The 13,953-nt window shown below is 41.4% G+C and overlaps 1 protein-coding gene and 1 long non-coding RNA gene across 8 annotated transcripts in view; one reads left to right on the forward strand and one right to left on the reverse strand.

Annotated features, from left to right (window-relative positions):
- LOC117261071 (uncharacterized) overlaps positions 1 to 13,953 on the forward strand; it is a 30,095-nt gene that overhangs the window by 13,720 nt on the left and 2,422 nt on the right. For both annotated transcript variants that reach the window (XR_004502007.2, XR_013491841.1), the window contains exons 4-7: positions 55 to 202; positions 312 to 479; positions 582 to 690; positions 1,262 to 1,421. This is a non-coding gene — a long non-coding RNA (uncharacterized LOC117261071). The remainder of the gene's footprint in view (positions 1 to 54; positions 203 to 311; positions 480 to 581; positions 691 to 1,261; positions 1,422 to 13,953) is intronic.
- The window catches only part of LOC117261067 (teneurin-3), a 193,694-nt gene that overhangs the window by 3,402 nt on the left and 176,339 nt on the right, over positions 1 to 13,953 (reverse strand). For all 6 annotated transcript variants that reach the window (XM_033633282.2, XM_033633281.2, XM_033633280.2 and 3 more), the window contains 5 exons: positions 11,723 to 12,600; positions 10,282 to 10,457; positions 9,601 to 9,836; positions 7,120 to 7,416; positions 1,753 to 3,364 (listed from right to left, as the gene is read on the reverse strand). In XM_033633282.2, coding sequence (XP_033489173.2) covers positions 1,753 to 3,364; positions 7,120 to 7,416; positions 9,601 to 9,836; positions 10,282 to 10,457; positions 11,723 to 12,600 — 3,199 coding nt within the window. The remainder of the gene's footprint in view (positions 1 to 1,752; positions 3,365 to 7,119; positions 7,417 to 9,600; positions 9,837 to 10,281; positions 10,458 to 11,722; positions 12,601 to 13,953) is intronic.

Raw genomic sequence — 13,953 nt, forward strand, 5'->3', positions numbered from 1 at the left:
CTTTTCATTCTACTAACGTGTGTCCCTCACTTGCTTCTCTTCCTCACATCTTAGCTCCTCCCAGCAAAGATGTGAGAGATGCAAGAAAGTCTCTTCTCTCCTTGTCTCCTCAAATTGCATTAAAAGGGTTGGAAAGTTCTCCATGATGGTGGAGGGTGAACAATTTCACAGGAGGAGGGAGGATGCAAGGAAACGCAAGTTGGTAAAAGAAACTGTCTCAGCGAAAACAGCATCCCAAAAATATGAATGAAGGCCATAATACATTTTACTGTGTTTTGGCTGACTAAAATATTCATTTGTATTTATTTAAGCCAGAGTATAACTTTGCCGTTGCTGTGAGGCTGCTGTGCTGGAGGCCGATGGAGACCTTCCAGAGCCTGAGCTGCTGAGAGGAAACACCGACTGTTGGTGCCTTTGCTCAAATTGGCCTCCAATGCCAACAGAAACAGAATCATTCTGCAGCAATAAATTTCAGTGTGGTAAGTTTTTGTTGGATGCTGTTGCCGATGCCAACCCCGAGAGAACTTGCATGTGCGTTTCCACATTACTATGCATAAAAGTTTTACTTGGTACTTTGACAGATGGATGCTGGAGACCTTCAGGATCCCGCAGATAGACTGAAGAAGATGACCAAGACCAGCAGGATGGAGAGGGCAGGTCACCACTGAGTACTTTTTCACCTACCCTTTTGTAAGCTATTTTGTTGAGTTACCTCTTAGCAAACTGAGTAAGTTGTAATGTGCTGCCATGGGCTATGTAAAAAGTAACAGTTGTTGCCGTTGTAGTTCACATTCAGTCTACGGAGCTGCTGTGTTTTTATTTTGTTACCTGCAGAAGTATAGACAAAACTTTATAGGCTTAACAGACTAGTAAAGCCAAACGCTCACATGCAATGCATCCTGGTAAATGAAAGCATTGTCAACATGGCTCCATGAGCAGGAGAACTCAGTTCTCGATCAAGAGAGCACGCACTGAGGAATTTATTGTTTCAATTGGTGACATTTACTGTTAACACTAATTGGATATCTGCATAAAAGATGGCAGATTTTTCTTTTAGGTGACTAATTGGATATTTAATCCAAAATAAATAAATGAATCTAAAATGTTAACATACATGTATATATACATACAGCTACTAATAATCCTAAATTAGTTGACTGATAGCAAATTAATTGGCAACTATTTCAGGTTTCTTCTTCTCTGTGTTACAGTTTTATCACTGTTGCTTTGCAATATTTATTTTTTTCTCAATATTGGACAGGGGATTATGGCATGCTGTGGGGTGCCACAGGCTGGAGTTGAACCCGGACCTCCCGTGTCAGGGACTTTGCACAAGAGACACCTGCTCTATCCACTAAGCCACCAACACCCCATCATCTTTGGATACTTGAAGTTGCCTCTGTAGTCAACCCTGTGTTGAGGTAGTCTTTTGGTGGCTAACTGGTCTTATTTTTCATTTAGTGTTGGGATGAAGTGCTCCCCAGCACCCTGACACTGCTTTTCTGCTGAAGAAAAACACTATGTGGACACTGGCCCTTAGTGGTTAAGTTCTGCTTGGCTGTCATGTAACACAGTTAATCTTCATATATTTGGGCTAATGATCAGATAAAAAATGTAACGCTGCTTATGCAAGTTATAATGGGATTTTTAGATATAAAAATATTAAGTGAAAAAATTTGTCTTAAGAATCAATAATGAAAATAACCATTAGCTGCAGCTCTAATAATAATAATCAATAGGAAAATCTCTTACCTGCAACATATTCTCTCACTTCATGGACTTTGCTGATGGGGTTGTTGTTTCTGAACATGTATAAATTAAAAGGAGCTGGTTCTTGGCCAACTTTTTGCCAAGTAGAGACATCTGGAATGGTCCACCTTCCTGACATGATGTCATAATCCTGCTCCCCGAAGTGCAGCAGTTTGGTCAGGGGTTCATACAGTCCTCCGTGGAACCCGAGCACAAGCTGGAAGTCTGGGTTTGAGTCGAAGTAGACTTCACCGTACGCTGTGTACTGCAGCTGTTTGACCAGGAGGCCGTTACTGGTGAAGACAGCCAGAGGTGTGCCGGTGTTATCACAGGCGATGTAGAACTCCTCCCCGCTGCTGATCTCCATCGCAAACAGGTGGCCTTGGAGGTCGTAGTAGAGTGAGGTGATCTCTGAACTGGAGTGGTTGTATACATGTGTAATCCTGGCCGGGTAGCTCAGGTCAGCGTAGAAGTATTGCAGGTGTTGGCCCAGGCTTGTCTTGGTGGATACTCTGCGTCCAAGTCCATCATAGCGATACTGAATGGTCCAGCCGCTGCTCTTGCTGTAAACCCGTACCAAGAGTCCTTTGGAGTTGTACTCAAAGATTTCTGCTCCCCTCTGACGAAGAAAACCATCTTCATCCATTCTGTATTGGATATCTCCAAGGCGGGTGATTCGGTCTCTCAAGTCGTAGCGCAGAGGAAGAAGTCTGGCACTGTTTCCTGCATTCAGCAGGTGCAGATTTCCATTGAGGTCGTACGTATAGCGCCACATCACTTTCTCGTTCAGGTACACAGTCTGGAGCTGACCATCCACGTCATACTCATAGCTGTACTTTGTGGTGTTGGCAAAGGGGCCGATCTTGATCTCTCGCTTGGTGACTCGCCCCACGTCGTCGTACTGGAAAGTGATCCAGTACATGAGTGAGCGGAATATTTCATACTGGATCTCCTTGATGCGCCCATGTGCATCAAAGTGCTTGGTGTAGGTCATGACTGCAGTGGATATGATCTGATTGATGTCATAGTAGATCACCCCGAACTTCCCAAACTGTTCAACTTTTCCTGAGATGTCATCAAACTGGTACAGATCGATGGGCAGTGGTGTTTCGTTGATGACACCTTGCACGCTGGTGACACGCAGGCTGCTGTCATAGGTGTAGTCAAAGCGTGCATTGACCATGCCGTCCTCACTGAAGCGGAAAATCTGCCGGTCCACCAGGGGACCCACTTGGCGATAACGGATGGAGCAGATGAATCCTTCATTCTGCAGGTTGACGGTCTTCAGCACTCCCGCTGTCTCGTCGTAGGTGAAGCTGACCCTTGTGCTGTCGTACAGGATCTCTGACAATTTGTTCTGCCTGCGGTACCTGTACAGGATCCTACGGCCCGTGCCAAGGTGAGCCACTCTCAGAAGGAGGCCGTCTTCGCTGTAGTCCACAGCCACTGAGGCGTTGCTCTCTGGGGGGTGATAAAGGTTCCTGTAGTAGCCCACGGAACGGATGGTCTGCATGGTGTAGCGGGCCACGCTTGGCATCGTGACAGCAGAGAGCCGGTCCAGGGAGTCGAAATCAAATATGTACTGCCGCTGACTGTGGAGCAGGAGAACCATGGACTAAAGGGGGGGAAAAAGCAAAATAGCAGGTGTTTCCTTGAGTAAAATAATAATATCAATACATAATATATGTGTAATGCCAGGCAATGTGAGCAGATATTTACTGTTGGAGAAAGGGAGAAACAGGGTGTATGAAAAATGCACTAGGCTGAGGTAACTATCACTGTTGAAATATAGTAGCTACCAGCTGTACTGGCTATTGTCTGATCTGTTAGTGCAGAATGTTAATGCTTTAGTCTCAAGCACCCTGAATAGGATAACAAGGAAATCATGTTAAATAGTTTGTAGATCTTCTGTCAAAATCATTTACTAAAAACGCTGGTGTAGAAGATCGTTTGTTTTTCAGATATGTTCAACACAAGTATCTGACATGTTTACTTTTAACTCCTATTACCTGCTGAGACGAGTGTAATTAATTTACAGTATGCAGTTTGGAGTGTGGTCTGTCTTCTAAAGGTTTACCACCCTTTCTGTTAAAATGTCAGGCCCAGTCATCCGTTGTGACATAGAGGTTCCCTGTGCTCCCTGAGCTCTGTGTGTTCCTTCTGTCAGAGTGTTGCCATGGCCTCTTCAGGTCACGCAATGAAAGGATGTGGACAGGAGTGGCTGAGGAAATCTCTGCATGTTTTTATAGCTCAGCATCTCAGTGCAATCTTAAATACACTCTACAAAAAAGGATATTTATGGGGAAGAGACGGAGTGATGCAGCGGAAGAGTGGTATTTTGCTGTTCGACATGATGTAACAGCTGAATGATCAAAAGACCTGCCAGTTTTGTAGATTCCTACAATTTTTATTTTGGGCAGAATATGTGAGGCGTAATATACTCTGTAAATCCCTATATACATTATATAACCTCAGTGTGTTCTTTGTTATCTAGTAGGAGAGTAGATTACTATATTTTCCAAAGAAACTATGAAGCTAGGAGCGGATGTGAGGACTAGAAAAATAAACTGTTTCCCCAAACATTCGCACATTTGTAGTTGTGGCAGTCAGAAAGGCACATATATATTTAACAACTGTATTTACTCAGTTGTTAAATGTGAAAATTGTGCTCTCGCAGGATTTCATATAATTATAGCCTGCCTATCTCCCAGTGTGTTGCCTCTGTATTTACTCAGTCTTTCAATTTGTACTCCTCTCCGGTCGCTCAGACTAAAAATCGGTGGAAACAGTCATTAGGTGTGGGGTGTCCAGTCTTTGTTGGTTTCAGCTGTTTCATCTTCTATTGATTTATTATTATCTTTTATTTGTATGGGACCACGGACAGTATTAAATATGAATGTTACCATCTCATCTGTTGTACTAGAGTTAGCTTAAAGCTCATTTTTGTCTGCAGTCCTGTAGCAGGTTATAATTAAAGCATACATATAGTGATAGAACAGCACTACTGTAAACAAACAGCAGCACAGAACACAGCCAGGGCCTCATTACAGAAACTTTCTAGGTCTGAAATCCTGTCTTTTCTCAGTTTGGGAGGATATCGAGGATTTTTCTATATTACAGAAACATGTTTACAAACTGCATTCAGGAAAACAATCCTATCTGATCCTAGGATAGTAATTTAGCTGTTACATACTGTCCTAAATTAAGAATGTGAGGGATTTCTAAGCTTAGGTATCCTATCTTAGACCCCGTCCTAAATTCAATTTAACAGCCAAAAATGGCAGGAGCATTAATGTTAGGTCTGCCTTGCTATGACAATGAAGATAAAGGAATGACATGAACACCAAAATATAATGAATATAAGGCTACTCAAACTGCATGATGACAATTTACATTTCAATAAAAAAATTACAATGGATTAATTAATACAAATTAATAATTAGTTCAAAAAATCCCTCTTCAACTGCCATGATTAGTGCATCCGAGCCCTTGTAGCTGAAATTAAACACCCGTGTTTTTTTATCTGTATCTGTTCAACCATCTAAATTATCTGTATCCATATCCATACTTTGAATGGGCGTGGTTAAAATAGAGTGGGTGTGCCTTAAACTAGGAGTGGATGGGACCTAACCGCAAGTTGTTATTTTTTAGCCTGAAATAGATGGGTTGATCAGAAGTTGCTATATTTATTATTTGTTAGAAAACAATTTACACTGAAGCCTCAGAATTAAGCTTCAGATCATTTTTGATTCACACGAGTAAAGGCTCGTATATGCTCAGCATTAGAGACAACGCCTTCTGTCCTTACTGCGTTCATTTTATTCGCACACATTTCCTGAAAGGTTGTGGATACGGACGAAACGGAGCAGCACCACCAGAGACAGTGGAGGCAGTGTAGCTCAGTTCAAGCGAGATACAACCTCAGGACACGACCAAGAAATTTAAATATTGCCATAACGGAACTAATTGATAATATAGTGAAGAGAAATCTTGGTCCATATTTCGGAATGTATACATAATAGCCGCACAGACCACCACCGTCTACAATGCTGCCTCTGTTTAAAGGTACAATATTACACCCTAATTCACAGTCTCCTGGTTTGTTGTGTAAAACTTTTGACTCCGCCCTCTAGTGTCATCTGTTGTATTTGTTGTATTTCTGCTGTATTTATGCCAACACAATGGATACACAGAAGTATGAGGGCATTGACGTTTACGCTTAAAATGGACGTAAAGGGAGTATAAACACAGCTACCTAAATGAGGATGCTCCTTCATCACAAGTATGGGTAATACTCATACTTGTAAAAACTAAATTATCTGTACTGCATACTCGTTTAATTCGAGTATTTGGCTTAGCCCTACAAGCTAGCTAACACGTTAAGTGAGAGCTGTTGATGTTATGGCTTGTCCATCATGAGTAGGGTACACTCTAATCAAAGATACAGGCATGACAGGATGATTGAAGAACAAAATTTACAGTTATAGTTCAGATGTCGTAAGACAGGAGGTTTAAAAGAGGATAGATTGGCTTTTCGATGCCTGGCCCTCTTGTTCGCATATTGATGTATCCTTGAGCAAGATACTGAACCCCATATTGCTGAGACGTGTTTAAATGGAGTAGCAGGTGGCACCTTGTACGGTAGACTCTATGACTGCAGTATAAAAGCGCTTTGAGTGGTCGTAAGACTAGAAAGGTGATATACAAGTGGAAGTCCATTTACCATTTACTATGAGTTTAAGAATTGCTTTCGTAATAGGAAACTAGGATTTGACTTTTATGTTTGAAACGTTAGATGGGACAAGCATTTATTTTTCTGTAATGAGGTCCTTCAGTTCTGTTCCCAGCTCCATACACAGTGATTTAAAGAGTACCCTTCTATTGCACATGCACTGTACACTACTGCCACCAGAGCTGAGTATGCTCCTGTTCAATTCTTCCTATCACACATTTTTTAGGATAAGAAATATGTTACTATATGTTGTCAGGCGGAGAAGGTCATTAGCCTACTGTTTGAATCATTTGGGTCCAGTTTCCTTGGTTAACTCTGACATACTACACTATGCTCCACACACTGGGTAGAGGTTTCAGTGTAGCTCATGGATACAATCCCTCTGAACATTTTTATATCTAAAGCATGCAAATGATGCTCATAAATCTGCAGTTAGTGTAAAATGATTACTGTGTATGCTAAGTACCTCTGTAAGAGGCAGAATTATGCACAGGGAGCTGGTGATCATTGCAAAGTAGGTCTCTTCAGGGTGACCTCTGCTACATGTCAGGGTCTTTATTCACCCTGTAGTGATAATGACTAACTCGCCGTACAGTATATCTTACATATTGCTACCTTCGGTCATGTTATTTTCTCACCTGCTCCAAGTAGGTGTAACTCCATATCTTCCCATCAGCAAACACCCTGGAAACCAGGCGGCCTTGGCCATCATACTCGAGCCTCTCAGTGGTGGGACCTCTCTGCAGGGCACTGATTTGCCCACTGCTTGTGCGGCTCACATTAACCGGCAGTAGCTTGCTGCTGGGCACCCAGAGCACTGGGTGGCCTGCTGTGTCGTATATAATCTTTAACAGGAACTTCCTGTGGTCATCATAAATCTTCTCTGTCCTCAGGGTGCGATCGTAATCGACAGAAAGAATGTTCCGACCGTTCACCTGTGGGACAGATTTGATTTACTAACGTTAGACAAAAAACATCTACTACTACTGCTAGTGATAATAAGATGTGACCACAGATAAGAAATGATATAATCAATGTATATTGATTACATAATAGTGCAAAATGAAGAAGACATTCTTGGTTTTGATATCACTGTTCTTTGTCTGGATGGCTCTTTAAACTGTATTCACATCAATTTCACGACAGTTGTCACAGAGATTAACACCTCCCTCACAAGGCTCATTTAACTGAGAGACACTCTGGCGATTATTCAGGTGCACTTAAATCACAACCTCCTAAATTCAGTGGAGACAAAAATTACTCACAGGAAAAGTAACCACCCAAGTTAAGTTCATGGAGAACCATAAATCATAAATCTGAGTGTCAGATCCTGAGGAGGAGGAGTCTGAGGAGGTGGACTTATGTACAGTAGTGGAATATTAATAACCCCTTATATCAGGAATTAAATGTTCATGTGACTCATATAATTCAATAGAAAAGAACGAATTGCAGAATTATTTTTACAATGATATAATACTAACAGTGACACAGCCACAGACATAAAATAACATCTGTCATTTTTCTGGACAGTCTGATCAGATTTTTGTGCAATTGAACCCTTGAAAGGACAGTTCACCCCAAAATCAAAAATCAAGTTTTTTCTCTTACCTGCAGTGCTGTTGATCAATCTAGATTGTTTTGGTGTGAGTTGCTGAGTGTTGGAGATATTGGCTGTGGAGATGTCTGCCTTCTCTCCAGTATAATGGAACTAGATGGCACTCAGGTTGTGGTGTTCAAAGCTCCAAAAATGATAAATTTTAGAAACACTGAACAGCAGTGTCTCTTTGTAGAAATCATGACCTGGTTACTCAAGATAATCCACAGACCTTGTTGTGAGCAGTGTCATGTAGAAACTATTTTCTTTCCCCCTGACTACACCTGCCAACCATATAACAAGTGCAGAGGGAGTGTGCACCCACCTAGCACCACTGAGCTAGCTAACGTTTCAGCCGAAGAGGATGCCATTAATGTTTACATCTCACAGGCAGGAGACTCATCCATTAGTAGCTGCACTCTCTGTTCTGTGTGGTGATACGGTGGACAGGTGTAGTTTGATAGAAAGAAAATAGTTCTTACATGAAAGTGAGGTTCAGGTTCTGTATGTTAGAGTGAGCTGGTCTGCACTGTCCAACTGTAGACTTAATCACTGGTATGTCTTTATTTATAAGGCAATTCTTAACTTGCTTCCTTCCTATCTATGTAACTTTATTCGTCGGAAAAATGCTGGAAACACGTCTCCACTCTGTGACATATTCACAAGACCTGCTCTTGCCATCTGTTCCCAAAGTTGGACTTGAAATGGGAAACGGGGCTTTTAGGTATGCTGCCCCTGCAGCTTAGAATCTGCTGCAGAGTGATTTGGGTCTTTGGGAGCTGTTCTCTTTAAGTGATTTCAAAAGTAGATTGAAGGAGTTGGAGGAAGGTGCATCAGGTTGTAGATGCTTTGACTGAATATATGCCTCTACCAATCCAGGATATGCCGACCTGATTTCTTGGTATGCTGTGATTTCGGATTTTTTTTTTTTTTCCATTTTATTTCATGTGCTGCTGCCTGTCTAGGCCAGGACACTTGTGCAACTTTTAATCTCAGTCAGGCTTTCCTGCTTTAATGCACTTTAAATAAAAGTAAAATAACAACAAGGTCTGTGAAGAGGGTAACTGAGTCATGATTTCTGGAAAGAGACATTGCTGTTAAGTTTTTCAAATGTGTACATATACATACATATATATATATATATATATATATATATATATATATATATATATATATATATATATATATATATATATATATTTATTTTTTTTTTTTTTTGGTGCTTTGAGCATAACAAGCTGAGAGCCATCAAGTTCTATTATATTTAAGAGAAGGCAGACATCTCTACAGCTGATACTGTCCAACACCTGAGAAGTCACACCAATACAATACTGCTAAGAGGAAAAATATGTATTTTTGATTATGGGGTGAACTGTCCCTTTAAAGAGGCACTGCCATACTCTATCTACCACTGAGGTAAGCAAGGCCACAGGAAATTATATTCATGGGATGCTGATCCCTTGCATGTGCCACAAGGAAGAGAGAGAGAGAGAGAAAAAAAAAAACAAAACAAAATCAAACATACCCTAAGCTTGCGTCCAAACACGATAACTTTCCCTCTGGCTTGTTCTTTGCGGAAGCGCCACTCAACCAAGTTTTGCCCACTCTCCCCTGGCAAGCTCATGTTGCGTCTGGCTACAGTTGGGTTGGCAGCTCCTGCCAGGATGTGGGGCTCTGTCTGGTAGTGGGTGTCCATCCCGTTGGCATAGGTAATCCTCAGCGAGTTGTCAAAGCCCACTTGATAGCTGCTTCTACATTGGTCTAATGATAGTAAACAAAAAGTGGACCAAAAAAAAGCAACTGAGAACAGAGGAATAAGTAATTACACACTGGAATTAATGCTATTGACAGTCTGCCCAGGTAATTATTGGTTGTACTTAATTATGCTTTAAGTCCTTAGTATTTCATATTGGACAATTTTCAGATGAAAAGGATTAGTGTGAATGATGTGCTGAAATAACTGGACCATCTGGGTCTGGCAGAGGAGTAGAAACCATTTAGATACAAGGTTGATGTGTCTCCCTGACACCCCAAACCCACACACTGAGAGAGTAATCATTTACACTGTCATCTGTCAGACCCTCTAAGCTGTAATGATACACGACTTAAGCTTACTCAACATTGCCCCGGCGACCCCCGAAACAATGACAAATAACCGCTTACAAAATAGCTGCCTGAGTCTGGGAGATGAGCGCCGCGGCCTTACCCTGAGCCAGAGTGTAGAAGGCACGGATGGTTGAGGTATTCGTGGTGATGCTGATTTCCTCCTCTGTCATCGAGCTTTCTATATCCACCGTCAAAGCACTGTATATGTCTGTGTACAAGTTATTCACCATTCCGGTGGGGAACGTCACGTTCATTAGGCGTCCTTCACTGTCATAGCTGTTTGACAAAAAGAACAGAGCATTGATGTGTATGTGTGACGGCTCTCAGTGCCACAGTGCATTCAATTATCAGCTCTTTCGTACTTGTTGAGTAAGACCATCGACTGTCACATTTTTTTTCTTTCTTTCTTTCTTTTTTTTAATATGTGTAATTTCCAGAGCATAAGTGAAGGGCCGTCTGTATCAACCCAAGGCGCAATCCAAATATTTGATATGGGAGAATGACATATCTCGTCAGCTATCAGTTTTATAGAAGAAAAGAAAAAAAACAACTCACTTGTAATGAATTCAATTATTTGGATGACTGATGTGTCATTATAATCTCGACTGAATGCTTTGCTTTTTTAGTTATAGTAGGGAGATCATTCATGGCATAATGTGACATGACAGCAAATTACACAAGGGAGAAAAAATTCAATCACTGAGAGGCCATGCTACCAAAATCAAGTGTCGTTATGATAGAGAGTCCAGGTGGCTTATTACAGCGAAACATCATGAGTTTATTTTGTTCAGCTTTACTTTTTGAAACGTGTGCATGTCAAAACAACTCACTATCATAACACTACTGTTGCTCCACCTCTGCTAGCTGCGATATTATTTATTTATATATCATTATTGAACACGTGATACACATGGTTTAGTCAAGTAAATAATAAGAAAAAGTTATTAAAGTCTAATTTAACTAGGCTATTTTACAGATCTGAGGCAATTTTTATAATTAGGTTTCAATTAAATGTGCACCCTACAGCAGTGTGCAGGTACAGTAAGTACGGCTACCAATTATAGAGTAAACTTGTACTGAGCTGTGAGACGAGACAGAACGCACGCTGGGTTACACACATGCAAGTACACACATAGAAAACAGTTTGTCTTTGAACCTCATAACTTGAGGTTTTAGTTTGAAATTAAAAAAGGAAAATAAATATTAGTGTCAAACTAACTTCAGTAGCAGGTGACGAGCTCAAAGAAAAGATTAATAAATCATTTAACTGCAAGGCTGTTAAAACTGTCTCCTCATCCTGAGACGCAGGGAATACTTTTTTTGAAATTCCTAAACACAACATTATCTGCCAGGATGCAAAGTGCATTTGTTTTACATAATTTGCATTAGTATGCACACAGTAGGAGGCGTGTTTTAATTTGTACCATGGGCAGGTTCCAGATGCAGAGGGTTTAAATGAATTGCGATCTAAATCAGTCTGACTATTGCAAGTGATGTTAAGATTTCCTCAGAATGTTCCTGCCAGTTTCTATTATACTTACTCGTAGAAAGTTGTCCAGCCAATCTCTGATGTCTTTGTAGCCAGCAGGCCGTTGTTGCCATGGTAAGTGAGGAGCACTAGTTCCTGGCCCTGTGCTGTGAGTGTTTTCAGTCCGCCGTTTGTGCCCATGGTCAGCCAGATCACCTGGTTGTCAGGGGCGACGATACGCACCGGCGTGCGGTTAGGATCTCTCCGGATTCTCAGAGTGTTGCCACTGCTGTCAGTAACAGCTGTGATGTCGTTCTCTGTGCTGTAGCTGAAAGTGTATTTCAAGTCACCGGTGAGCAGGCTCGCAGTGTGCTGGTGGGTGCCATTGCTGTCAAACACATACAGCTCCTGGGCATCAGGGGAAGCCACCTCATATGTATTGGCACTGGAAGTTGGCCCATTTCTAGAGATGGCCCGGATGCGGATGTTGCCCAGGTCTGCCACGTAGAGTGTTCCATCTGGAGCTGCCACTAAAGAAGATGGAGCATTGAGCCTCGCATCTTTGGCATAGCCGTCCCCTGTCTGGTAACAGTCACAGTTGGCATCATTCTTGCAATCGCAGTCGGAGGGAGACCCGGCCAAATGCGTTATCTCACCATCCACAGAAACTTTTCGGATCCTGCTCATCTTTCTCTCATCTGTCTCTGCTATGTAGATGGCTCCATGGTAGGATATGGCAATGGCAACGGCAGATTCTATAGGAGTTAACTGGGCTCTTTGACCGCCAGCCACACCGCGCTCCAGTCCAGCCAACGGGCAGTGGAGAGGTCGGCCAGCTGCAATGCTCACTTGACCGTTCTCTGTGATGCGCAGCACGATATTGTTGTCCAGGACAAATAACGAGTTGTCCATGGGGCTAACTGCGAGGTCTGTGGGCCACTCCAGAATCACCTGAAATGCACATTAACATTATTATCTCAAATTACACATTTGAAATCAGAGGTAATAGCTGGTCACTCAAAATAATCATGAGCCACAAATTGTTTAAATAAACATCAATTTTTCTAAAATGCCACAGTGATGCAAACATAAGCCCAGCTCACATGCTCATGAACAGCATATTCCAAATTTGCATGGTGCATGGGCTACAATTAGCAAGCAGGATAAAATAGTGACATTATAACAGAACATATTTAATTTAAAGAATTTTACAGATTTTTTTCCTACAATGCAACATACAGACTCATACAGTAATTAACAGTAAGTAATTTCTCTCAATCATCATTTATGACCCACTAGAAGTGTGTGGTGGTGTAGTTTTCTGTAGAGACTCTGCCCTCTGCCTGTATTTTCTTAAATATTCTTACTGTCTGTGCCCTGGATGTTTATAAGCATGTATCCCCACAGCTCAGGTGAGGTTGGGGCTTTATTAAAAGGTAGTGACCAGGTGCTAAAACGTAAGCAGCAGACAAAAGCTGAATGAGAGAATGGCGAGCGTGTTTATAAACAGTTTACATTTAAGAAGGCATGAATAAATCTTCATTATAGTCATGAATAGGCTGATATACAGATTGACTTAAACTGTAATTAAACTATAAACACACCATGTCCTGCTCTTACGAGCCATTCTCTGTCTTGCTGGCCTCAGACAGGCAATTTATGTCCTCGTAGAAGATTACATTTATCCATTGTTCTCAACAGGTGCAATATATCTAGTTGACTATTAAGACATTGGCTGGTGCAGGAATTAAAGCTGCCATTTTAGCTGCAGGGCGCTCTCTCTTTACATTATGCTAGCTTGTCTTAGAATATATAATTTCAATTGGCCTAAAGGGAAAAAAATAAATATTTCTAATACCTTTGGGATGTAAGATTAGTGCTTATCTTCTTGTGCTAGCACTGCTGATACATGAATTTAAGGGATAATTCTGGCCACAGTGACTGTTAAGATAATTCCCTATTATGCCCTCCTCCCCTCTAAACATTTACATTTTATCATGCTGCTACTGAGATTTAAAACCAAGTGAAGTTCCAGGGGGTTATGCATGCCCTGCATAGCTATAGCACAGCTGCCAAAATAACCCTGAGCATGCATACTAACTGATGCTGGAGCACCCCATTAGGTGATCAATTAAGTATATCAAATTGAATCAAATTAAGTTTAAAATATTTCACACGTTTAAAAGAAACAGCAGCATTAACCACATCTTGGAAAAACAACAAGTCGATATTACAATCTGAAGCCGTAACCCCGGCCAACTACTACAATCTGCTTGTCAGAAATGTGTCAGTGAATAAAGAGCT

Source organism: Epinephelus lanceolatus, chromosome 7 (assembly GCF_041903045.1).
Source record: "Epinephelus lanceolatus isolate andai-2023 chromosome 7, ASM4190304v1, whole genome shotgun sequence".
Classification (NCBI taxonomy): Eukaryota; Metazoa; Chordata; class Actinopteri; order Perciformes; family Serranidae; genus Epinephelus; species Epinephelus lanceolatus.